This window comes from Liolophura sinensis, chromosome 1, assembly GCF_032854445.1.
Source record: "Liolophura sinensis isolate JHLJ2023 chromosome 1, CUHK_Ljap_v2, whole genome shotgun sequence".
Taxonomy (NCBI): domain Eukaryota; kingdom Metazoa; phylum Mollusca; class Polyplacophora; order Chitonida; family Chitonidae; genus Liolophura; species Liolophura sinensis.
The window spans coordinates 74,845,203-74,873,044 of NC_088295.1; the positions used below are offsets into that span (position 1 = coordinate 74,845,203).

Genomic DNA, 27,842 nt, shown 5'->3' on the forward strand with positions numbered 1-27,842 from the left:
TTCCCCTGGTCATCCTTCTCGCCAATCTGACACCTCTCCTTGCCAGTCTGACAACCCAGGTATTAGCCTTTGTATTATTATGAATTGAATCCTGATGGGATCAAGTCCCTAGATCCCTAGATCTAGCTTTCTGCACCGAAAGTCTCACCATGGTGTTGCATTTAAGGATAAATGTTGTCAACTGGAATTAACAAAACAAAAAATAAATTAAGCATTTCACTTCTCAGTTTCTAATCCTGGGTTTATTTCATGAGCACTTTTAGCAGTCCAGTCTGTACCGTACCAAAAAGCTGGAATTGGCAGTACAAATATACACAGAAATGTTTCTGAGCTCAGGTTGGTTGAATAGAGGAAAAACAGTTGAAAAGCAATCACTGAGTGACGGTATTTGGATTAGTAATATTCGGACTGAAAAGGATAAAAACAAAGCTCAACACAAATACGACTTATTTACTGACACTTGAGATTGCTGACATTTTAGTATCTTAAGCTAGAATGATCAAAAATAGCAGTTCAGTGTCTACAGGCGCAGTATGTGTAGCCTTGAATTCATTGTTTCATATAATATGGGGTGATTTCATATTCAGAAATATTGGGGTGATTTCATTATTGAGGAATTTTAAATGGACAAAAATAACAATTAACCCGGCACAAGTTTTAATTTCACATTTCTTTATTTAACTTTCACTTTGGCTCATCTATATATTGAAATCTTTAAATGTATTTAATGACAAGTGACCAAAGCATTTTGGTTTTTCTTAAGTTGTGTTTGGGGAAAATCATTCAATAATGTGGTATCTAATGTCCTAATGGTATTATGAAAGCAAAATTAGGTGTATTGATGTGATTTTAATTAGAAATAACTTCACAGTGGTTTTTCATTGATGATGAGTATATAAATGCCTGTTCCATTGATTTGAATTAGCAACATTATACAGTTACATGTATATACAACTTTGACAATTTTAAAATAATGTATGGTTTATTTATTTTGTTCTGTTGTTGATGAGAGTTAGCATCAGAATTTGTAAGTGGCTGTTTTGCGTAAAAACAAAGTGTCCTATTGGGTGATGTGTTTCCGTGTCATGTGGGTTCCCTGGGTGATGATGTGTTACATCAAAGTTATTGTGTTAGAATTGAAGGACTGGATAATACCTTTATACAAGGGCCATGAGTGAGGGGAGGGGGTACTCCCCAGCTGGTGTCCCCCCCCACACACACACACACACTACACACCCCACCTTCCCCCTTAAAGCCTGTAGGGTGACTCCCAAACATTATCAGTGTAGGTTGTGTGTCCCCTTCCCAGCCCTGGTTATGATCAATATCACCTGTGGTCATGATCACTACAGCCAGGCATACACAGACACAAATGACTATTGATTTCCAGGGTCCTCATTGCCAAACTGAAATATCTCTTAAAACTTCATACCTGGAGATTTTGCCACGGGCCACCAAATCTAGTCAAGCGAGATTGCCCGCCTTTTGTAAATGGTTAGCGTTAGGAGAGCATTAGCTGGAGGCCCGTGTCTGACAAACTGGGACTAGCTGGCTGCCTCCATCATTAAGCCCCACATCCTGATTGCCGACAGATATCCAATGCAGACCCCCCACTCCGAGAGAGGCTGTGCCAAGATATTGCATGCTTACATCAGCCTGATGAAAAATTGAGAATTAATGACCATTGCATTGATAAACATGTCTTTGATATGTCACGCAGAATATTCAGATGCCGTCAGAAGAAAAAAAAAGTAGTGTTGGAATTAAATGGGACATGTTGATAGTTTGCTTGGGATCGGGAGGATTTCACAGGCTGTACAAATCCTTCAGAAGTGTCAGAGAAGGTTGAACGAGTAATGACTGTCATCCTATTCAGATAGAATCGGGTATTTTGGGAGTCGCCCGGTGTAATGTTTCTACTTATGCGATCAGGCTGATCTCGTTTGATGTTCATTGATCTTACCTGGTGCTTTGCGTTAGCGTTGTTGCTGATCCATTAATTGGAGTCGTTAGTTTTGATGGTTGAAGTCTACCATTGTACTCTTACATTGAAGAGAAAGAAAAACGCTTCAGCTAGAACACTAAACACTGAATTTGCCAGTCTAGAATTTCTCAGCGCCAATATACAATCAAGACCGAAATTGCAGGCATTTGCTGACAGATATCCTGTTTTGCCCGGCTGCAACCTTGCCAGAAAGAATGTAGCTTGAAAGAATTATTGATTTCTGTGACATGTTTAGAGCCATTTTAACCCAGAAGTTCCAGCTTCAGTTTGAAATAACCAATAATTCAGCTGTACATGTAATTTAAGATTGTGTCAGGCGACTCGTCTGTTGTGTGGTGTTGTTTTGTACCTGTGTTATTCCCTCCAATTTCTTTGCTCTGATTGCATTGGAATAGCTGACATTAAACCCCAGTAGATTTCACCTGGATTCCTGATTGTGTGCTGACGGTAGTGATTGGCAAGATGGAAATTGAGACCAAAGGGAGTGTCTTTTGTTGGAAAACTGTTCAACATCTAACATTCTTCCTGTTTGGTTGTATGTACTTTGTGTCAGAAAGGTTTAAGTTTGTATGCATTATATTGAAACAGTCCATTCAAATTTCTGATCAATTTCCATATGTTAACCCAAGAAGGCATCTTGACCTGGTTTTTTATTCATCTGTATACATGTTTATGTGATATTGTCTTGATATGAGCTTACACATGTACATCATCATTTTTAGGGGTAGAAAATCTCAATTCATTTTATATCACCATTCATCTTGGTCTAAATACAAAACAGGAAGAAAAATTGGATATGTTGTTATTTTGAGTTGTAGCTTTTGTAGTTGGTAAGGTGTACAAGCACACCCAATCATGATAATGAGGAGTTGATTTCGGTCTCGTTTTAACTCTCATATTAACGATCTACCGAACCAGGTATTTCCTTTAGTATAGTACAACAAGGCCAGGTATGGCAACATTAGCAACTTCACTCCGATCTCCATGGATTTTTGGATTGATTTTTCCAGCCAGGGTCGCTATAAGCACCTCATTCTGCAGCCTGCGGTCAAAAGAGATCAATAGACATTGTGATGGTTTGTCAATTAAAGCCTGTCTGTTTTGTCCACTATGTAACTGCTCTCTCAGGTGTGTCAGGCACGAGGGGGGGCCTCTTCATGCCAGCACCAGGCCCTGGGGTGGGATCACGCAGACACAAACTTACCTGCCGTTTAATGATCCATTTAACGGCTAACTTTATTCAGGTGATATTGATTTGTTGATAACTATCAGGTAATTAACAATATAAATCACTTCAGGTTTAATACCCAGTTGTTTTTGGTACGTTTTGAAAGTCCTTATGGAATATCTTGAAAAGAACTCCACGTGCATATGGCATTTGTAAAGCTGTATCTAGGGTTACCAGGTCTAAATAAGTATGCCATTCATCTAAAGTTTATTCTTAATGCATTATGGGGATGCCTCTCAGGTAACTGGATCTTTATTACAGTTATGTAATAAGCTGTGCAATAAACATCAATCAATTTAATGAATCATAGCAGAGTGATACTTCTAAAAGGACACAAATGTTTTTTCTAAGGCAGTGAAATTAACTTTGACGCAGTGAAATATAACCAAACCTTGCTTGGAATCGATAGTGTTTCTCTGTGTTATCTTTAGATGAAATTGCTTTTATTTATAGCATTGAGCACGGTCTTAATTACAGATTATGGGTTAAATTTCACTGACCATTACTAAGTTATTTTAGTCCAGATTTGATGAAATAGATTAAATTTAAAACAACACAATAACTCTGGAGCCTATCACCAGTGCAGTGGATGCGAGTTCAAGTCCATATTATACTGAATTGCTCTGCAGTCGTAGATGAGAAGGTCTACCAGCAACCTGCAAATGATTGTGGGTTTCCCCAAAGCTCTGCCCAGTTTCACATTGCTGGTCACCGTCATATAAGTGAAATGTTTTTGAGTATGGTGTATAACACCAATTCAGTTAGTAAATCAATAGCTTTCCATTTAAAATGGTGACACATAGTCCAGCATGTTTGTACCTTCAGTTAACAAATCCTCTTACTTGAATTTCTTTGCAAAAATGTTACTAGTCATCAGGTGTATTATGGTTTTGTGGATCGGTGTCCAGGATTTAGTACCTGACTTTTTTATCAAGGTGTATTTTAGCTTTTCAAATTGGAGTGAAGGTGTTGGTAAATTATAGCTTTGTGAAGTAATGTCCATGAGTTATCTCGTGGATTGTATACCTAGATGTATTTTACCTTTTTCAAATTGCTTTATATATATAATATTTATATGTATATATGAATTGTTCCTACATGTGAATTGTAACCAGATATCATTCAGTATTGTGAAAAGGTACACAAGGGTTTAATATGAAAAGTACTAAAAATACTACCTCTCTGTAAGTCTCTTCCAGGTTGTTTAAACATGAATCTTGAAATTGTTTATTCTGAATCAGTGTCCAGGAAGCTGCTTTGTTGCTTTGTAAATTGCAGGTATTATTGTGTATTATGTTGTTGTTCATTGTATTAAGGTAGTAGGACAAGAATTGTCACCAGGTGTACTAAGCTGGTGTTTTTTGTTTCAATGTAGGAGGACATGTCTTGTCAACAGGTGTATTGTGATGGTGTTTATTGTGTCAAGGTAGTCAGACATGAATTGTCATCAGGTGTTTTCAAAGAATGTGCTCGCCTTTTAACAAAACTTGTATGTTTTTTACAATGGACCACTTTCTTTTTGTTAATGCTCTGAAATCTACAACATGTAAAAAGGAGTTACCATTGTGATTAACAGTGGAGTAAAGAAATAAATACACTCACTCCTTCACAGCCGTAATGTTAGCCCACCCATAATATACACCAAATATTCCAGCTCATCAAGAATATGTTACCAAGGATGCAAATGAAACTGATACCACCTTCTATTATCTCATTGTCAAAGTCCTATCTTTGCCATCTATTGCATCTAATGTAACTTTGCTGATTCATTGTGAAGAAAAGAAGAGAGATCTTTCTAAATCAGGCTGGTCTATGGATATGTACTGTATCATTCGGTAGTCAGGTGGAAATGGTAAAAATGGTCGGCCTGGGGGCTAATAAGGAAACCCTTTGCTCAGAACCATTTTTGTGTGCCTCGGGATCCACCGAGGCCATTTGCCCCGCAGTCACCAATCAGGGACATATTTTTGCAAAAGGCTAAACATGTACAAACCCCATAAATGTGATTTTGGACTTCTGCTTGAAAGAATAGCCTGCTAGTTGTCTTGTGAATGTTTCACTGTATGGGCTCTGTAATTAGTGGTGATGAAAAAGCCATGTAGAATGTGGTCCGTAACCTTACATGGGTAATTATCAGGGGCGGGGCCTGAGTTTTTCATTTCCTTTTCCCCGTTGCCAGTTAGGCCTGTCTCGATCTGAAATCTCATCTCTCGGCTTATTAATTTGAGTTGCCTCCATCAAAGGTTACCATACCATTATAACAGACGCTACCAAAATACAAAGCAATCTTTCTTTGCTCAAACCAATGTTCATTTACAGTTTAATAATTCATTTTGACAGAAGCATGGATCTAAATCTCATCTCTCATTTTTTTTGTATTTTATATGGTACTGCGTGATAAAATATTCATGAAGAGTGGATCCGTGTATCCGTTAAAGGCCCAGTATTTATATTATTTTTCATACCTTTCATGGGATCAGTGTTTTTTCTCTTCACATCCATTGCATCAGATTTAGATTTTAGGAAAATTCAGTCTGTATGTCAGTGCTTAGAAGGATAGTAACATGATGCCTCGTTTTTGCTATGTTGACCAAGTCGAATACATCTGTACTGTGAGAAAGATTATCAAAGTTAATATGAAGTAAATATTAAACTAAATTAAGTGCATATTCAGGAAATGTTTCCATATAAGCTGCTGCTTTTTTGAGGCATGGCCTAATTTTCATCGTTGATAAATTCTGTATTGGTGGATCTTGGTATTTGGTTTTTGTATTTGGTAAAAAAACATGCTGTATAATTAAGTTACAGTGTTCAAATAATATTTTTCATGAAGAATTAGTGCTATTGATTGCATCAAGAAAAGGTCTCTTGATGATTGATTTTGGACATCCTGTTTGAGTTCATGACTGGTGTATGATAGCCTGATTTAATGCTTACATTTTTAGACCTGAGGGCTGTGTTCCGGAGAGACATAATTTAGTGGATATTCAATTCAAATAATATAATAAAGATTGAGCTCTTACATTAAAGGTGGAGTGTCATTTGATGATTTTTCAGGAAGTGGCTATTATTTGGGATGGAATGGGGTTGTAACCTTGTCTGTGTAACCCAAACAAGCTACCATATGTTACCAAGTTGTGCTGGTCTTGTCCTGCATACTTAAGGCTCCAGTCTTGCATGGTGCACAACTGATGTTATCTCCAGGGGAGCTGTCATAATCTAGTTTGCCATGGTTAATGCATGTCCACTGTAGACAGAACCATGAAGTAAAGACCCAATGAAATGAAGAACCCCTTTAGTGCATTTACAATAAATCAATAGTGATGTATGGGTTCGTAGCAGAAATCATTTGGCCTGGTGAAAACTGCGGGACATAGAAACACAGTGTTTGTTCAGTCTACCTTCTCAGACCGCTGACGTTGAGAAATTAAACAATTGTTGTCCTAGGTTTCCCTGCCCCTTGAGGTTTGTCTGTCCCCACTGAGGCGGCCATTAGTTAGACGAGAGCTGCTGAAGAAGAAAGTGAACTTGAACAGTAATTAAAACGTGTACAGCTCAGGTGTGCAGCGCCAGTTTTCTACACCCATCTGGTATGTTGCTGTGAGAGGTTATTAAGGCATATAGAGACGTTAAAGGAGGTGAGGGCTGGTAAGTCAAACCAGGAATCAATATTGGCAAATGGTGTCGGTGAAGCTTAATGATGGAGCCTTCGATAATCCTGTAGCCTAGGCTATTAGGTCTGATGGTATCACCTTTTACCAGAAAGAGCCCAAGGAGCTTACCACCCCCACCCCCCACCCCCCACCCCATCCCATAGAGTTCAGCATTTGGGACTTCACCTGACTACAGGAGAAGAATGATATCAGCTAAACAGGAACTAACTGTTTGTGTGTCCTTCAGTAAGTCATGTGGGAAGGTCAGCCAGCAACCTGCAGGTGGTCGTGGGTCCTCCCCTATAATGCTGCATGCCAGTCAAACAAGTGAATTATTCTTCAGTACAACATGAAGCGCAAATAAAAGAAAATAAGTAAATTAAAGATCTCCATATGTTTGGTGTTTTAGTTCCTGACGGTGCTTTTTTTTTTTTTTGTTAAGGATATTGGTTTGTTGAAACATGAAGTCATTTCCAGAGTTCAGTAGGTTCTGTTGGTTATGCTTGCATACAATGAGACCCCTACAAGCCTGTTGTTTCTTCACATTATAATCTGTTGATTTCTTACCCATTCAGTATTATGTCTTGTTTTATATTTAGCTGTTGATTGATTTTGCCCAGGGCTTGGCCTACTTTTTCCATGCTTATAACCTTAGGGAGATACAGTTGAAACATTAGGTGTGGTCCTGATTCATTGTAATCATAGTCATGATTATGTCTTCTGGTCTGATGATTCAGTTTAATTGCTATAAATGCACCATGTTGATTCATTTGGCTATGAATACAGCCTGTTGATATATTTGGCTATGAATACAGCCTGTTGATATATTTGGCTATGAATACAGCCTGTTGATATATTTGGCTATCAATACAGCGTGTTGATTCATTTGGCTGTGAATACAGCCTGTTGATTCATTTGGCTATGAACACGGCCTGTTGATTGACTTAGCTGTGCTTATAACCTATTAACTCATGTCAACATATATGTACAAAGTACATAGCCTGTTGATTCTTTGGGCTATTGTTATAACCAGCTGATTATTCATTTTGCCATGGTTATAACCAGCTGATTATTTATATTGTTATGATTATAACCAGCTGATTATTTATATTGTTATGATTATAACCAGCTGATTATTTATATTGTTATGATTATAACCAGCTGATTGTTCGTGTTGCCGTGATTTTATCTTTCATTTTGTCAGGTTTATTTTATATCTTTCAATTATGCCTGTATATTGATTCCAAGTACAATGTTCAATTGTCTTGTTTACAATGTTCAGTTGTCTTGTTTCAATACCCCAAGATATCAGGACATTGTTATCTAAGGGGGGAGGGGGTGTTGATTTGTAATGGCGTTTTCCGCCCCTAACGTGGCGATGGATGCCATAACACATTGTTATCTAAGAATACTCAAGCAGTCTATATACATGTACTTGTGTGTCATTACGCTGTTAAAATGACATGCTAATCTCTTAGGAATGGGAAGTAGCTGGCATCTGAAGATATCCGATACCAATATAAATATATACGCTGATTTGTTAACCTGAACTTCTCCTGTCGGCTAACTTAGTGAATATGAAGAGAGGTGTCCGGGTATAAAATTTCATTGTCCTCGCATCAGTTTTCTGGAGTCTCAGTTACAGACTCCTGATTGTTGTGGAAGCAAGAACCAGGCATCTCTACAATCTGCCATTTAAGTATTGATTAACTGTGGTTTACCTCGGTTCCGTGTTCTGAATATGAGTAATGGAGAGTTGTTGATGGTCAAGCACAATGCCAGAGAAACGTCGGATACAAGTCTGCTGCGGAAAGTAGATTAGTGCCCTTCTTTGCGCTGGTCATGATGAAAAACAAAAATCCACTTGAGTACTTTGAAAGCCCTGATGGGATAAGCTGTATGTTTTCTCAGGATAGGAATAAGCCAGTGCTGAAATTTCTGACATGCCGTGGGTAAACAATCGAAGTGAATTCAACCCGGTTGCCTGATCTTGTCCGGGAGATAACTGCGAAACATGTTCCCCACTGAGCTGTCTTCACCTAAACACCTAACTGAACCTGAGCTACCTGACCTACACCTGCCTCATCTCTACCGTCGTCAGTCTGAACTTTTTGTACTAGCAGTACCGTTGTCTTCTTCATTGATTTTCACTTAGCATATTCCCAGGAATCCAAAGAACACATGAAAAAATGTGACCTGGTTTTGCATTGAAATTAGTATTGTTTGACACAAAATATTTGTCACATGTAACAGTTTATCTAGTCTAATTATAAGTTTTTGCTTCTTCAAAGGTGACTAGGTCTGTATAGTAAGCCTGTGATACTTTTTAAAACTTGAAAACCATTCCATACACTTGCTCACATGTGGAATTTCCAAAACCTTTAACCTACAGGTAGGATATTATTTTCTATGTGACTAAAATTGTATATATGTCTTTCTTTATTTGATATCATATATTTAGTTTCTATTTCTGTTTAATTAGCATGTATGTCAGTTCAGCACAATAAATTACGTTATTCTTAAATCACTGCCTTGCCAAACATTGAACATGACATGTTGAGTCCTATAACCATTAAGAGCTGCCATGTTGGAGGTCAGCCTTTGCCTTTTTATGCTTCTTTCTGTGCATATCTCTCTCCTTGTTCTGATGAGAAACCCAATCTTGAAAGGTGGCTTCAAGTTTGACAGAACAATATTTTCTTTAAGTCAGAAGAAAACTAACAGCTATGTTATTTTGGCAGGAATCCTTGGTTGCACTTTTACCATATTCCACTTTGCCTTCTTCATCACAGATGATAAAAAATGGTATTCAGTAGAAATTTGTTTTTGGAAGACCTGAGGATTGTTGCTATGTCCATCTGTAAATATTGTAACATTCTGGTACATCTTCTTGGGTGGTAGCTTATAGCTGTCTAGACTAGCAGAGTTTATCTGTAATATATACAGTTTAGAACTTATAAGCCTTCATGTTTATAATAGATAGTAAAACCTGTTAAAACTTCAACTCACCAAAGCCTGATGCATCTTCATTTTCTTGTTTCTTATATGCTCATGTGATACGAAGCCCACATAATTGTCTGTGGGAGAAAGAATAATGATGTGATTTAAAGACTAGATTTCATTCTGTTGTAAACAGTAGTATTTGGTTATGTTATGGCAGAACTAACTAAAACAAGGATGACCCAGCTGATAATGGTAACTTGTCTTATTGGTTTGTTTCTCTCTCTCTCTCTCCCTCCCTCTGTTTTCCTTACCTTTGTGATAAGTGCAAAACAGGATTTGTTTATTCTTTCACAGATCACATAATGAGATAAAATATATTTGTATTTATGATGAGAAACTGCATATATTTTTGTACGCTTCCTCATTAGTTGTTGTTGTTGATAGGGTAGATCTTTGTGCATTACCAAGGCTCAGTTACTGCTGCTTTCAAACCGTGAAATAAAATCAGGAAACGTCATTTTATGGGAAAGTTGAGAAATGGGTTGTCTGATAGAAGCCTGCCTTCAGTACTAGAGTCAGAGGGACATGCAGGTCAATTGTCAGATGCTCTTGACTCCAGTTGATGTCATTTCCTGGGCTTACCTCTGTATAATGCTGACTCTGTGTTATTATCATATCAGACAGCGATCGCAGTGCTATCTAATGGCATCTGTGATGAAGCTGTTATAATGTGACAAGATTGTGGTTTAGCACGTCAGGCTGTGCCTGCCTTGGCAGTTCTCCTCTGCCCCCACCAAACTACCGCAAAGGCTGTCAGGAGTCAGACTGGAGTGGATAGACAAATAGCTGTCAGAGATGACCTTTCCAAGACTTGCAAACTCTAACTGCTATCCTGGGGCTAAACTTGATGAGCTTGACAAATCCTACCCTGAAGAAACCCACCCCGATGCCAATATAACCAAAAGTGTAAGGGATGGAAATTGCGATTGCCACATCTATGTAAGGGCATAGAAATTGTGGTCCATATATCCACACTTTCTGGACAACAAGTGTACTTTATTGTTGCTTTTATCTGCACCATCTGACCTACAGTTCCATTGAAATATCTGATTGTCATATGGTGTTGGTATTTGTCTACATTTTCAGGACTATAGTTCCATACAGGCTGCTTATTGTAAGGCCATGGCAGTTATGGTCACTGCTTCTGCCTACACATTCAGGACTGTAGTTCCACTCAAATGGCTGAATGCAAGGCCATTCTGTACTGTGGTTCCACACGTCTTGCTGAATGTAAGGTTATGGCATTTATGGTCACTGCTTTTGCCTACACTTTCTGGATTATAGTTCCACTCAAATGGCTGAATTTAAGGGCATTCTGGACTATAGTTCCACTCGGATGGCTGAATGTAAGGCCATTCTGGACTGGTTCCACACTTTTTGCTGAATGTAAGGTTATGGCATTTATGGTCACTGCTTTTGCCTACACTTTCTGGACTATATATTTCATTGAAATATCTGAATGTGATGCTGTGGGAACTTTTGGGCTCTGCATTTATCTTCACTTTGCAGACTACAGTTCTACTGAAATATCCAAAAATGATATGGCATGACATTATGGTTGCCGCAGTCCATTGATATATCTGAAAACCCTATTCTTGTCGATGTACAGCACTGTGCTTAAATGTAAAACTGTTAACATGTGCTCTGGGATTGCAATGACGAGTCTTCTGCTACAACTTTGTTAATGCTACAATCCTTCAATGATTTACTAAGTAACCTTTCAGTATACTGATATTTTGTTAAATATGCACTGTGTATTGATGTGTTTGGAACATCACCTGTAAATGTAAAATAATAATATATAATAGACAGTCTATTCACATTTCCTGTTGTGGTAAAAATGAGAGGTGAGCATGCTAAATTGAAGATATACACGTATTAGGTTGAAAAACATCATGCAATTACAAGTACACCTATGCTAATGGCGGTTGATTTTATTTTGGGGTAGAAGCTTCAAGTATTAGTCCGTTAGTGATAAAGTGCCATTAGTGCTGGGATTAGTGCTGGTGTGAGTTTCTCTTTAAATTACATAACATGTGTACATAGGGCATTTGAGTGCTTATGCTTCTAAACACACAAACTGCTGGGTGTAGACATCCTACTGCATGGCAATTTTGACGGGGCATGCCCCTAATTTAAATGCGTAATACAAACCTGCTTCACAGTGTGAAAGAGTGGATTTATCAGCTCAGATTTCCGCAGTTAATTAACTTTTAATAATTCATGAAGGGATTATGCAATAGTGTCACAGCAGGAATATCTCCCGATGGATGCAGTGATCTGTGTGCGCAAGAAAGTCGAGACACGAGTAAAGACTTGTTGATGGAAATAATCCCTTGTCAGCTGTGGCTAAAATCAGGGCAATGTTTTCCTGGGACACAGTAGCAAATCACTATATACAATGTAACATGTGAGAAGAGTTCTGCAAGGCAATAATGTGGAAAGCTATCCTGTCTGTGTTTACACCACCTGAGAGCTTCACAGATAATGCCTTCAGGCTGTGCGCGAATGGATCCATTATCATGTGACTTTCATTATATAATCCGTGTTCTTCACCTTTGCACCAGCAAAGTAAAGGATATTAAAGTTTTAAGCATTTGTTATGAATGAAAACATGGTGATTTAAAAGAACAGCAATGGGCCTCTTAGAAGCATGTTTCTCTTGCCTGACACTGGTGTATATTTTGTCTGTTGGGGTTAAAGACAGAAGTAACTGTTACCTGGGTACATGAAGCTGGTTTGCATTAGCTATGATACCTTACAGGTGATGCAGTTCTATCACCTTCATCCCAGAGCTTTTCCGTAAAGCCTGGTCAGGGAAGTGTTGAAGTGCACATGAGGAGTTAACCGAGCTGTTGAGCAGACAAATATCATGGATGCCGTCTTGAGACTGTAGGTATCCCTGCAGATTCACACCGACAAAACAAACAACTAGTAAACGCAGCTAATCTACAGACCATGTGCTCTCAATTTTGGTTATTTCTGAAGGGTGGAAACTAAAATAGGTGCTGTAGAAAGGTCAGGTTACCACAGCGCCCACTATTGTGCCCTTTGGGGTATGTTTCCAGCTGGTCACTATTTCAAAACCTTTATTTGTTGAAACCTTGTATTTTTTTTTTCCTTTCTTAATCTGTGTGCCAATCTTGATCAAGATTACTGCGTCACCATGGGAACCATTTGTTTTTTATTTGACCTATTTGTGACCAATTCTTTGTATGTTTGTGAATGCAGAGAGCTGCAGATGAAGTAGAGATGCATTTGCCGCATGGTTACTGATAAGTTCTCTGCATTACTTTCCACACCAACCACCATTACCACCCATCTCAACCAACACCACCATGACCCCACCCCGCCCCCAGAGGCTGTTGAACTTTGCTCCCTGGTTGGCCCCTTCCCCTTTCCACTCTATCTGATCAAGATGTGCAAGTCAAGGGTATCTTATCATATTTCACTAAATATTTACTTTCCATAGGCCAAATCTCTTTTGTTTTGTTTATTATGGAAAACATCAAGATAAGAGGAAGAGAGTTTTCTGCTGAGGGATAGATTTCTGATTGTTTCACCTTTCTGTGAGTTATGCTTTCGAGATGCACCCCCATGGCTTGATAAGGAGACCTCTCAGGAAATGCAGGGATACTCCAACATAACAAATCAAGATTATATTACAAACTTATAACTCTAACCTCTTATTGTCTTGTACATCAACACCATTGATCATACACAGTAAACCATGTTCCCTACTTTATTCAATTTAAATCAGCTTATCACCTATAATCTGATAACTTATTTTTACATTTTCTTCTTGTTTCAGGAGGTGGGTAGCATCATAGGCAAGGTGAGCTTTGTTTTATTCTATGTTTTATTCTTTACACTTGTTAAGCTTGCATTGCTGGTAATTTAGGTTTGTACATACATGTAATTACAACTGCTTCATTGTACTATCCAGCAATTCTCTTTAGGATTTGCATTCCACATTGTGTTAATTATCAAAGAAATATCGTAATTTCAGCAAAGATATTTTCCACAATGGTTATTTCTCTCCCTGTTTCTTCTAAAGCATCATTTAGGTGAGCTTTCCATTGGTCACAACATAGGCGCCTCAGATATTGTCCTTGGCAACATATGTACAGTGAAGACGTACATCACCATAAGTAAATACGCTTGATGCATTGTTGCTAGAACTTTGTGAAACATGTCCCAGACAAAAAAGTGGTAATAAAGTGATAATACAACATGATTCACAGTTGCATGAACTTATTGATGTTTTTCTTCTTACATTTCAGAAAGGTGACAATATAAAGAGGTTCAGAGAAGAGGTGAGTATTTGATGCTTTTGTCCCTGTTTCTTTCCTTTTGTAATGTTTTCTTCCATGAGCAGTCCAGACATTTTATTTCCTCTTATTTGTTGTTAGAGTATGAAGCAGTTTTGATGAGAGGCACCCATGCAAGTCCATGTTGTTGATAACAATTATACTTAGGCAATTTTTTTTTTTTTTACTATTAAAAAATATTTTACATAAAATCTGTTATTTTCATTCAGAAGAACAGTGTAAACATATATTTATCAACCTTGTGTGAGGGTACATTTGAAAATTTTTTTCTTTTACGTATATATACATGCATACATACCTGTCCAGATATGTTAAGGAATAAGATGTAAACAATGTTCGTGTTTTAACAAACAGTGCTTTCACAACTGAGTGACTTTACCTCTCTGCAGGGGTAAGAAAATGAAATTCTCAGAGAACTTGTTTATTTTTGTAATTGAATTATTGTGATGTAAAATATTAAAGAGAGACAAGTTGCGTTAGTGTGCAAGAAAAGCAATATCAGTATCTCATTACCAAGGGATGTTACTCTGCCGTAGTATAAGCATAACTTAGAAATTCTGTATTACCGGTTTACTGAATCTGATAAAGGCCCAAATGTGGGTAGTGATCACTAGTGTCAGCAAAGTCATAGGCTGTTGCATTAAAGGACCATACACTGGGTATGTTTGCACAAACTGCAGCTACATGTGAGCATGGTACGCTGCAGAGGTAGGGGATCAATGTGCGTTAGCGACAGCTGTGAAGTCTTACTGAAGACGTTCCCCAGACACGATGTGTTACGCCAATACCGCCTTTAGCTGACTTAATGATTTATCCACGCTGTCTGCTGTGAGACATCCTGTCATTTAAATTATCTGGAACACATTTCTGTCCCACAATGTTGATAAAATTGATTTCATTGCGTGAAGAGTTTGAAAAATCTTGTTAACTTGAGACTTAAGGGCTGTTGAATGTGAAGTTAAGATTGCCATGCTGTGTGCCTGTTACTGGTTCGTGCTTCTTCCAGTCCCACTATATGTATGTTAGTTAAATTCAAAATGAACAGAAAATGCACATAAATAAAATACATGCACAAAAAAATGTGAAGTCATGCTTTTATACAACTGCCTTGTAATACTATCCTAATACTCTTCGTCATAAAAGGAAATTCAGTTTTCAGGATAGGATTACTTGCCAGTATTCTGCACAAATCCAAGGCTTTGGGGATCTTGAGTTTAAGGGTAAAAACAAGGAAAAGTGAAAATTGCCATTTGAGTTCTTTTGTCGAGATCCTGGGTTTGATTGAGCTGGTTGCCTAGATACAGAGTAGCGAGTCATGTCCTCCTAATCGCCACTATTGAAAGATTTCAGATGATAATTTTTTTTTAACAGTGGTAGATTTTATTATACCTCTGACTGAGACAGATCATATTACCTGCAATCATGAGAATTTAATTTCTGAGTTAGTAACAATATTTTCACAAGAGGTTGGAATTATTCGCAATTTATTATAGTACTTCATATGAACATGTCTCTTTTCCTGCATTCTGGATTTCCAATTTTTTTTTTATGAAGTCAAAGAAAATATGATAGTGCGGAATTCTTTAGTATTTGTATGTGTGACTGGATTTGTATATGTTTCACTTGTACTTCCAATAATGAGATTGCACACATATGGAACCTAGTTGTAAAGATCTGATCCTTGTATTGAAGAGGTTTGCACCAGTTTGACTGCCATGTAATTAACAGTTATAGGTGGATACTTGTGTCCTCAGTGACTGTTAGGTAATAATTGGGATCTGAGCCTATCTTAGGATATTATGTGAACCTTACTTTGCTTCTTTGGCACTTGATTGTATAGGAACACCAGCTGCAGTCAGACATGCTAGCACGGTGAAATGTTGACAATTCCAGTCTTCACACCAACTATATGATCCTAATTATACACAGGATGTATTTCTACATAGTCTGTGCATATTTTTCGTTGAAAATGTCTTACATAATTTACTTGTTTTTTTTTGCAGAGCGGTGCCAAAATAAACATATCAGATGGCTCGTGTCCCGAGAGGATAGTGACAATAACTGGCTCTGTAGATAACATTTACAAAGCGTTCACCATGATATGTACTAAATTTGAAGAGGTAAGTGTTTTGTGGTACGAGTAAGAATATTGAATTGTGTGCATTAAATAATGAAGTGTGTGACCACATATCTCTTGAGTCAACCAGCTGCCTCTGCTGTTGAATTGATGAAATGCTCATGTCACAAAATCCAAGTTCATACTAATATAAGCTAGAGTACAAACTCAAAAGTTTGGAATGGATATCACAAACTTATGAATGTTACAAAGCTTTTTCTGTCTACACTCATACATGTGTTATTAAAGATGTTGTTAGCTGTGAAATTATGATTGAAAAGATTTTAAACAGTTAAGCTCTCGTGTGACAGGCAAATAACTTTGCAATATTATACTTGGGGATGTACATGTACTTTACTTTTAATCCTCTAATACTTTAATCTTTCCTTAATTAGATATTTTAATTAGAAATTTTGGATGTTGATGTACAAAATGAGAACAGCATTTGCATTAAACATAGTCCCAAATGCCTTAGATTCTGCGCAAAACTATAAGTAGGCCCTTTTGATGATGTGCGTTACATAATACACCAGCTTTTGTGTCCGCAGGTGTTGTATTTTGATTAGCCTACACTCACATTTAAAGCAAAGCTGTATCTTTCAGTTGGCACGCACACTCAAGTTATGATCTTACAAATTAAGCTGAAATAGCAGAATTACTTTGTGCTCAACTGCTAGAAGTTTGTCCTTTGTTCATTAACAGCAAATGTGTTACAAAACACGTTGGTTTTTCTCCAAATTTCTGCCAAGGTGCAATGTGTGGGTAGCATCATAAGCTCCCCCGGCACAGGTGTTGTCAGGGTAACATGCAGTTCCCTCACCTGCCTGGTTCAAAAAGAAAACAGAAACAAACCTTGTTTAGGTTCTAAAGTATGCTAGACATTTCTGAAGATGATGGGGAGTGAAGTAGGTAAATTAAACACACATGTAGCTTTTTTTTTTTCCTCGGCATCACAAATTGGTGTTAATAGTAAGGTCATAGTACTTATTTTACTATCAACATTCATGGGAACCAGCCCTTATGCTTAGAAACAGATTGTTTTTGAAATTGGAGTGCTTGCATTTGTCACATATGACAAAAAATACCAAGCCTTGGACTGAAAAGGCCTGACAGACCTGTGTGCTCTGCAAAATTCCTTGGCAAAAGCCTAAGAAATATTTTGCGAATGCAAAACATGAGCTTCAAACCTGAAGAGGGGTTCAGCGAGTTCGGTGGCCGCTATGCATAAAGTTGACAAAGTTTTTCATGATAATGCTGACCAGTGTCGTATAAGTGAAATATTCTTGAGTATGGTGTAAAACACCAATCAATTGAATAAACAAACATATCTTAGGCTCAATATAATTTATTACATTTGTTATGTTTAATGTTGCTAACAATGGAAGTAATAATAACATGAAGATTTATAGTGAAAAATTACATTGTCTAGATTGACTTTAATATCTCAGAAGTTTACAAATTCTATACAGGTACTTTTATAATAATTTATCAGACCATGCCTTCTACTCTGCCTGTATGTCCAATAATGTCATTATACTATTGTGTATGGATATAAAAACAAGTCTGTATTTAATCACATAAAAGTTCAGAATAGAAATGCCTTACAAGTTGTTGTTGTTCCTTTCAGGACCTCCTGAATACGCCAACTGTGCCTAAGCCTCCAGTCACACTTAGACTGGTGGTTCCTGCAAGTCAGTGTGGCTCACTTATAGGGAAAGGGGGGTCCAAGATAAAAGAAATCAGGGAGGTAGGTTAACAGTGTTTTTACTTAGTGGTAATTCAGGTCCAAACTGTGTAGTCGATTATTCATTCCTGTGTCTGCGACAGTCTTCTGTGAGCAAACAATGAACTTAATATTCGTTCAAGAAAACATTGGTCATTTCAGTGTTTGGGATTAAGATATCATGGTCTTCCAATTTATGATATGACCATTTAAACTTGATGACCATATAAATTTGCTCTGCTCATTGCTGGCTGTCGTCGTATAAGTGAAGTAGTCTTTGAGTTCAGCGTAAAACACCAATCAAAATCAAATGAAGTCCAAACCCTATAAATTTCGATCTTTGAAAAAGGTTACAGAATGAATCTTATCCGCTACATGTATGTCATTAGAAACTTGAACTCGTCGTTTGATGATGTAGCTGAATTAAATTACTCAGTCAATGTTACGCTTGTTATTCTTTTAAAAATGTTGTTTTTCATGCTTCAATTTGACTTTCTGACTTCATTTCCAGGGTACGGGTGCTTCAATACAGGTAGCTAGTGAAATGTTGCCCAACTCAACAGAGCGAGCTGTCACAGTGTCAGGCACAGCAGATGCCATAACACAGTGTGTTAAAACAATTTGTAGCATTATGTTAGAGGTAAGAACAAGATTTCAAAATTGTTTTGGTACTGTAGTGTTTTCTTGTATTGTGTTATTCAGCCTTTCCACATATATCAAGCTTGAAATATTTCCATGAAAATTTACAAATCCAGCATAATCAAAGTTTTAAAGTGAAATGTGTTATATGTTGAAGCTAAATGTATATTGGCCTACAGTCCATGAACTTTTTGTATGTGTGTAAATTCAGGTCATCTCTCTTTTTATGCTGTGCAGCGTATGTTTGAGGCAAGTCATATTATATGTGAAATTTTGGAAGTGTCACATGCAGTCGTCTCGATGCTGAGTTTTATGTTCATTTATTTATTGATTGGGGTTATACACCAAACTAAAAATGTTGTACGGCAGCAGTTAGGTTTTTTCAAAGGTAAAACCTGGGCATAGCCCAGCACCCTGTGCCATTATTCATGCAGCCCTCTTATGGTAAAGTATCTGCAGAACTAGTGAGAGATTGATTGATTGATTGATTTGAGTGTGCAAACCTTTTTTTTCTTTTTGCAGTGGTCAAATTTGCTAGATTAGTTGATTTGAGTTGTTAAAGATTGTTGCTTTGAAGTGACTCTACCAGAGATTGTTGGCAAAAAATCCATATTCGTTTTACATCAGAATATATATTCTGATATTTTGCATAAAGTATTCTAAAATAACATCGAAAATTGGATTATTGCATTTGCAGTGATTGAGTTTTGGCCAAAATCTCTGGTATAGTAACTTGAATGACAATTTCTAATGGATTGCAAATACGTGTATCATGTTCAGCCCTTCATGTGTGTAATTGAATAACTGACCTGAGAGGCATCACTGTGCACAATTTTACAACATCATCTCTGCCAGATGCAAGTGGTGTGTTGTATCTATTGGGAAAAATCATACACATTTCTGGGAATCTTTTTGTGTGGGATAAAATGTCAAGAGATCATCAACGAGAAGTGATAAACACTGGGAGTTGTTGTGTTATAGCATACAGTACCATCTGGCTTCCTACACCAAGAGTGAGGTACTGGTTTAGTTTGCCTTGAAATGGCTGCTCAAGTGTCATATCAAACTTAATGGGAAACTTAGAAAGATGCCAAAAATCAGCATCGTGTTTTATGCTGTTTGTAGGAGGGGTTGTTTGCGTTTAAGCGAAGCGTAAACCTTGACTGGCGTTAAGAGATAGATTGCAGACGTGTTGTAAACGAACTGCCCCATTACCTGGCCAGAGTGCAATGTAACAATTATTGTCATCTGGGCAGAATGCTCACGATAAAACATAGGTCATGGAGTACGAGGTTCCTACGCTCTTGGATTCATTGAGAGTTGGAGGAAACCTAAGTCCCCCGTTTACAGTTAGGTGAAGCCATTAAATGTCAGATCACGACAAGATGCGTTAACGCGCTTGCGAAAGCATCATGGTAATTGTCTGTTCATCTTGCTTGAATTTCTGATCCTTTATAATTCTTATGCCATGTGTTGTTCAGAGATGGGTAAGATTGCTCTAGATCTTTTCTCCCAGCATGCTCTACATACTTGTGACACACTTCTTGTCAAAGTCTCTTGAGTTCTGATAAACAGGTAAAAGAAACAGTTTGCATGGCTGAAACTAGTGCTTGTGCCGTTAACATTTACACTTCACCTTTGTTTCTGTTTGTGTCCTCTTAAGGAATTAATTTCTCCAATGCACTGTAATTTTCCGACTGGCTTCCCACCGGATGATGAGAACGCAGTTCGGGTTAATCGCCCAGACTCAAAGGTTATCTGAGCTGAAAACTCTTGTAGGGAACGGCATCAGCGTGAAAATAACAATTACCAACCAAATTTGGCGAGAAATTGAAAACCAAGCCCTTGAAAGAAACCTTTGAACATAGTTGTGGAAATTGTGGAGTTGCGTTGTGCGGAAATATCGTAGCAACACCAGGTACTTGAGCCTGTCAGTTGCCATGGATAACGAAAGCTGAAGTGGTTGTTGTTCGGAAGTTAATTCAGTATGTGCCAAGTCAATGATGGGCAAAGCAGTTTCATCAGGATATTGAGACGAAAATATTTGGCAGGGAACATTTTCCTCCTTATTAAAATTAATAACCTTTTAGTGTGCAAGAACTTTTTTGTGTTTGGAATTGTTTCTAAGCACATCCAATTAAGCTTGTTTCCCGGTTCACTGAAACATAATTACCTTCTTTCCTAATTGCTTTCTAACTGCTCTGAAATGCTTCATCGCCTTGTTTTAAAGAGGATGATCAGACATAATTCTTTTGAATTTCATATTTTTCACTTCACTCCATATTTAAGATCCCATTATCTAAGTTAAGAGGAATTTCAAGTGATGCTTGAAAATTCCTGTTTGGTCGGTTTTGGTCTGGAAGTCAGTTTTGGTCTTAAAGTCAGTTTTTAAAGAATGATAGTGTTAGATCTTTGAGACTTTAGAATGAAAAGGTACACACTGAAGTCTTCACAGTTTGATGAAATATCCACACGCAATTTAGTCTTTTAAGTGTAGGAAATATTTGTGTGTTGATGTTGTCAGAAAAGTTAGCTTCTTCAACTTCTTTGAGAAGTTGCAGTAGGATGCTTGACTAAGAAATAACTCCCTTATAAAAGTAGATTTCAGATGTAAGATTGAAAGTTTTTTTTTAGTCAGAGAATGATGTTCGTTGTTTTGTCAGATTTCCTCTTTGTTAGCTCCAAGATGTCTGCTACATGGTGATGGAATGCCACCAAGGCTTGCAATAGTTTTGAAAATACCACTGCCCTAGCTCTCAGTGTGTTTGTTTTCTTGCTAAACATGCTTTTCACTTGACTTGACGTCAGATTTCTTCGCCTCTGTGCGTCAGGCCGTGATCGTGCGGCATATTTGCACATCTCTATGAGGGGGTTTCTTGACGAGCATGGTTTTGCTCCAGCCTATGTGGAACCCTCCTGTGTTTCACCAACAGGAACATCCACGTTAGCACACAGCTCCTGTAGCTGGGGAATGAGCCATCATAACATTCTTGTTCAGTTATTGGCCTATCTGAAAATATATGGAGGAAGTAAATCTTGCTAGTACATGATAAAGGGAGTAATGTGATAGGTGGGATGTTGACCTAGAGTGTCCCACCAGTGAGAAATAGCTGTGCCTACATCTCAGCATTTGTTATCCCAAGTTGTTAAGGCTCTTCGTAGTTCTTGGTCCCTACATACCTCATGGGAGCGAGGTCAGATTACACACTTTGATTAAGCGAGCATTTCGGGTGGGAAATTTGAATAAAACTTACATATGATTGTGGGATTATTTCAGTGTGATAAATGATATAACTTGGACGTATCTCGTGTGGTTCAATCTTAGGACACAAAACTTAAACCATTGCTAATCATCACATTATTTGTAACATTTGTTTGTAAAATTTATGTGTAACATGCAAATGTTTTCGCCTTTTCATCTTTATGCAGATCCCGTCTTGACTAGACCTTGCAGTGCTATTAACAGTTAAATGCTTCCATTCCTGATGGATGTTGCATCCAAATTTTCCTTGATCTATCTTGATTCTCTTGATCTGTTTTAATGAAATTCCAGCTAAAGCATTCAGGATTTGGATGACCTGCCCAACACACATCTCTTCTGTGAGTGCAGAATGAGCTTGAAAGCCACTTCATCTTGAGTTCCATGCACATGTTTGTACAAGATACATGTTGCTCTGTCTGAAACGAGGGTACCCTTGACAGCTGGATTTCTGATCATGACCGCCATGAGTTTGATTGCAGACCAGTCTTCTTTGCCCAGAATGTTTTCATTTTTCTTCTGTTTTTGTTTTTGTGAAAAAGTACTAGTCTAGCAATTTCCCTCGCCCAGTTCACATTTCAAAGCGTCTTCACCTCCATGAAATTGAACCAGAATGCGTTAAACAAATGTACAGTAAGTGTAGGATGCTTGGAATGCAACCCCTCACATGCAAAGGCTACTAAATTGGTCATAAGACCCTCCATTGCAGATCCATGGCATCTCCTCTAAAAGTGCATAGTTCTGTGATATATTTGATCATAAGGCCCTCAGTGTGACATTCCTGACCTGTTGTAGGCCTACATTATATACTAGTATCACATTTTCGCAGTACTCAACTAATGTGATACTTCATGGACCATGTTAAAGTTGTTTGCTGTGAGGTTGTCATCATCTGGTAAATTTGAGGCAATGTGTATATGTACATTGCAGTTCAGAGCTGAATATTTTGAAAAATAGATGCTATCTGCTCAAACATTTTTATTGTTGATTATCATCACCTTATGATAATGTCATGTTTTGTGCTGATTTCTGACCCCCAAAATATGAAATGAGTTCCAGTTCACGGTTAAACTGACCTGCGAACAGTGATGAGAACACCACTAACTATGGTGTGTGTCAGTTTCTCCAGCACAGTTAAGTGTGGTGATATTTACTTTATTGCCATCATATATCGGAAATACTTTTAACACCGACATAAATTACCAGTGAAAACAGTGAATTAAGTAAGGGTACACCATGGATGTACATTACCCCATATCAAATTGTAACAGCTGAAATCCCTGTAGAACATAAGGTGTCTGCCTTCTGTTTCATGATGGACTGTGGAACACACATTTGAAATCATGCAGACTGTATACATAATTCTTTTGTGGAGGATTTCACCAGTTGGTTTCAAGCAAAACCACACATTTTTCTTATCACCAGGATCTTTGTTTCTCATCAGGGAGGGAAACTGTAGAAGGTAATGAAGACAAGTTTGTGAAGCCGTTGACAGAACAATATGGTGGAGGTGTCCGTGGGCATCTGGTTTTTGTCTGTCTTGTCTACGGCTTCCATAAGATCCAGGAAGGCATTCTGAAAATACGTGCTCATTATACACTGGCAGTTTATTTACACATCTCCAGTGAACAATTCAACATAATCATTGCACAAGAGGAGTTTTGGACAAAAGACTGTTCTGAGAGTCGACCCTTTGTCGCACTGCACTTGTTGTTTATAAAACGCTAAAACTGAACCATTTTATTTTTACATACATGTCTTTTAGCCTATGCCAAAATGGATCCCAGATGTTGGTATCTTTATAGTCTTACAATGGAACTGGTATTTCTAGTGGTAGATCTTTCACCAAGATCATTGAAGCAGCTTCCTGTAGGGTGCTAAAAGCAGAATGCTGTTGTCAAAATTGGGATTATTTAGAAAAAGCTCGTCTGAAATGTTGATCTCACAGGAGCACACCTGCACTGATGATCTTCCTCATACGATAGCTTGTATTTTGTGGACACCCATGCTCCATGGAAATAGTTGATTTGATTTGTATACATGCAGTCTCATAGGATATGGCATTTCTGACAGTGTTGTCTTTTCCTGATACACACGTGATGATGGCTGCTTTGGTTGTACAAATATCTGGATAGGAGTTATTTTAACAAAGAAGACAGTGGCTTAATGTGAATAACATTGTGAGTGAATATGAAGAAAGTTGTGGGTTGACATGAATAAGGTTACGAGTTGATATGAATAAGGTTACGAGTTGATATGAATAAGATTGTGGGTTGATATGAATAAGGTTACGAGTTGATATGAATAAGATTGTGGGTTGATATGAATAAGGTGACGAGTTGATATGAATAAGATTGTGGGTTGATATGAATAAGATTGTGGGTTGATATGAATAAGGTTACGAGTTGATATGAATAAGATTGTGGGTTGATATGAATAAGATTGTGGGTTGATATGAATAAGGTTACGAGTTGATATGAATAAGATTGTGGGTTGATATGAATAAGATTGTGGGTTGATATGAATAAGGTTACGAGTTGATATGGATAAGATTGTGGGTTGATATGAATAAGGTTACACGTTGATATGAATAAGATTGTGGGTTGATATGAATTAGGTCATGGATTTATATTAATAAGGCTGTGAGTTGATATATACATGATCATATGTAACAGAACATCAGTGTAGTATCTCAAATGATTGTACTGTAGCATTGTGGCCGCAAGTAGCCTGAAGGTTTATCTTTACAATGAGTAAGGTTATGTTAGCATCGTGCATTGCTTAAGGTCATGCATGCAGGGCATCTATAGATATCTTCACAGTTTGCCTCTGAATTCTGTATCAGACTGATACACAAAGGATTAAAGTTTCCAGTTACCAAATGACAGACAATAATGGATGGCCCTGGAAAGTCTTGATTATCCTGACGTCTATAATATATATTATTCACTTCAACTTAGTCAATTTTTTTTCATCATTAGACCTTTTTGCTGACAATTATTTTGTTGTTTTCATTTTTGTTTTGCTATTTCAGTCCAGTAGGTTGATTGCTGAGCCCCACTCGCACCAATCACACCCGCCATTTGGCATGTCCCCTCCATGTGACACACGCCTTCTTTGTGGCACACGTCCATTTATCTCTACCTTCCGTGCGGCACACGGTGACACTCTCACCTCGCCCCACCCTCATCTAAATACCTGACTGTCTCTGCCTTCCTTTTCTCCAGTCCCCCCCTAAAGGAGCAACTATACCCTACCGTCCAAAGCCTGCCATGCAGCCAGTTGTTTTTGCTGGGGGACAGGCTTACACAGTACAGGGCCAGATTGCCTTACCAAGTCCTGAGGTAAGTAGGCTACAACATAAATATCTTCTCTTCCTTGGTATGGATATGAAAATATTGCTTTGCCATAGGTTAACTTTATCAATATAGTGTGACACATCAGTGCCATTTGTGCATTTTTTTTTTTTTTTTGGCATTTCCTGAGATGCACTAGATAAATCCATATGCACCAAATCCAAATCTGTTGCCGTGGTATTGCAAGTTTATTGTTACATATACTAAAAGCTAAACGTTGAGATCTTTCATTTTTATCATCTCCTAGATATAAATTTATCTCACAAAAAAGTTCAAATTAAAGTGCGTATGGAAATTATCAAAACTGCTTTGATTTTTGGTTTGAGTTGATTTTTGGTTTGAGTTGATTTTGCATGTAGTTTTAATTACTTACCCTCTTGTTGAAAGTATTGAATGTAATTCTTGCAAAATAGCTTTGCTGTGGAGGTAAAATAATAGTAATCTTGTTCTTTTAATTCCAAAAAAAATCTGTATAAATTTAAAGCAGTGTAAGGCATGGGTTTTTTTACATCTCGCTATTGTGAAGGCTTTCAGTGACCTAACAAACATATGCCATTTTTGGTTGTTTCCTTCCATAAAATTGTGCTTGATATGTGTTGTTGTTGTTGCTTCTGATCGGGTTTAGGCTGCTTATCACCATGGTAACTGATTTCAGTTATTGTGCTGTTTTTGACAGGTTGTACAGACAGGCATTCCAGACTTGTACAGACCTAACCCTCTTCAGGTCTGCATTTTCTTCTATGTCACTCTACTAATCAATGTTTTTAATTTGCTTCTTGCAACGTTTTTGTTAATATGTACCTCCATTTATATTGCTTTGGTACATAATTCAAGAAATACCTCCAAACATTCACTGTGAAATGGAGTAATACTTTTACAAGCTCTGTATGATACTATTTAGGCCAATGAATATCTTGATATTTACAACGTGTTACACATACAAAAAAAATACAAGAAAATATAAATACTTAAAATGATTTTAATAACAACACAGCAGTAGTGAAAATCAGTTAATTTAGTTTAAATATTTTGCAGTACTTTAACAATTGGCAGATACAAGCATATATATTTGTACTGTATACATTTGTTACAGATTTAATTCAGTTATAATACATGTAATTTATTTTCATAATTTTTATTTGTTGCATTGCTCAAACAACCTCTCCCTCGAAATTCCATTGAGCGAAGTATAAATACTTGTCCTGCTAGGGTGTGGCTTTTTACCATAGACGTCAGTCGGCCGGATTTCATCATCACATTAGAGGTTCATATCAAGGTCAAACCCAGACCCAAGGGAAAATGGAAAACAACATAATAAGTTTTTGATTTATTACAGTTAAAAAGATGCAGAGAATAGAAAATCATTTGTTACTGTCTCAGAATGGAGAGATAAGGGATAATTAATTTAACGCAGCTGGATGTTCAGGTGATCCATTTTATAAATATGACAGGAGAAACGAAAAGGTGTGATGGGGAGGTGTGATTGACTGGTCTGTTGAAATTTGTTCTGATTTGTTATTCTATATTGTATATATATATATATATATATATATATATATATATATATATATATATATATATATATATACTTTTGTGCATCTTTTGATCCATACTTGGACTAAACATAAAGCAAGCAAAGAGCATAGCTCTCTGAAGGTGTCTTTGGTGTTTGTTACAAGGAGAATGTGAGTCTTACAAGAGCTTGAAACAGTCCAGTTGAAACGATTTTGTAGAGTGAGCTGCATCAGTTAAGCTTCTTAGGGTATTTTAGCTTAAGTGAAGAAGGTTTGGTTAAGACATCATTGGCACTGGCCTGCAGACATTATAGCCCTTCTCTGCTATAAATTCCCAATTTAGCTCATTTAGTGTAAGTGTTAATGTCTTATTAGCGTGCAAAAACGTTTCTGGAGAGATATGATAAATTCATGTAAACTCTTGTATATACGTGTAACTCACAGCTGTGTAGGCTAATTTGGCAGCAAATGACCAGACATTGCCACGCCAGGTTAAGAGGGGTATTTCTGTTCTCAACTTATGCATGCACTTTTTCCCCCCTAAGCTGTTCACATCCCTTTGTGAGTTTATGTACCTCAAACTTTAGAAGTAAAATGTTTATATTTTTGGTAGGATCATCTAAAAGGCCATTTAAAACCATTTTGTGAGATACTTCATCTATTTATTTATTCAATAGGCAACACTTATTTTATTTTGTGTTTACAAAACTTAAAAAAAAAATGCAAGAATGCAATAAAAACTACAACTGAAAATCCTCCTTTATTCTTTGTCAGATCTTGAAGTTTTCATGATCCCCTGTTTATTAAGGCATACTGATTCTCTCAACTGCCAAGTAGATCATTTAACCTTGATCACTGCTGATGTGATGAAAAGGCTACCAAAAGCAAATACTAATGGACAGAACAGCTTTTAAAAAACAAATAGCTGACCAAATATGATACTTCAGTATACATACTTGTACATCTGTCTTATCTCAGACTACCATGGAAACCTCTCTCTTTGCTGTAAACACAG

At 37.4% G+C, this 27,842-nt stretch overlaps 1 protein-coding gene across 1 annotated transcript in view; it reads left to right on the top strand.

Annotated features, from left to right (window-relative positions):
* The window catches only part of LOC135463979 (poly(rC)-binding protein 3-like), a 53,700-nt gene that overhangs the window by 11,101 nt on the left and 14,757 nt on the right, over positions 1-27,842 (top strand). Inside the window, exons 3-9 of the mRNA XM_064741454.1 lie at positions 13,701-13,724; positions 14,173-14,205; positions 16,224-16,340; positions 17,964-18,083; positions 18,571-18,699; positions 25,185-25,301; positions 25,990-26,037. Of these exons, the coding sequence (XP_064597524.1) occupies positions 13,701-13,724; positions 14,173-14,205; positions 16,224-16,340; positions 17,964-18,083; positions 18,571-18,699; positions 25,185-25,301; positions 25,990-26,037 (588 nt within the window). The remainder of the gene's footprint in view (positions 1-13,700; positions 13,725-14,172; positions 14,206-16,223; positions 16,341-17,963; positions 18,084-18,570; positions 18,700-25,184; positions 25,302-25,989; positions 26,038-27,842) is intronic.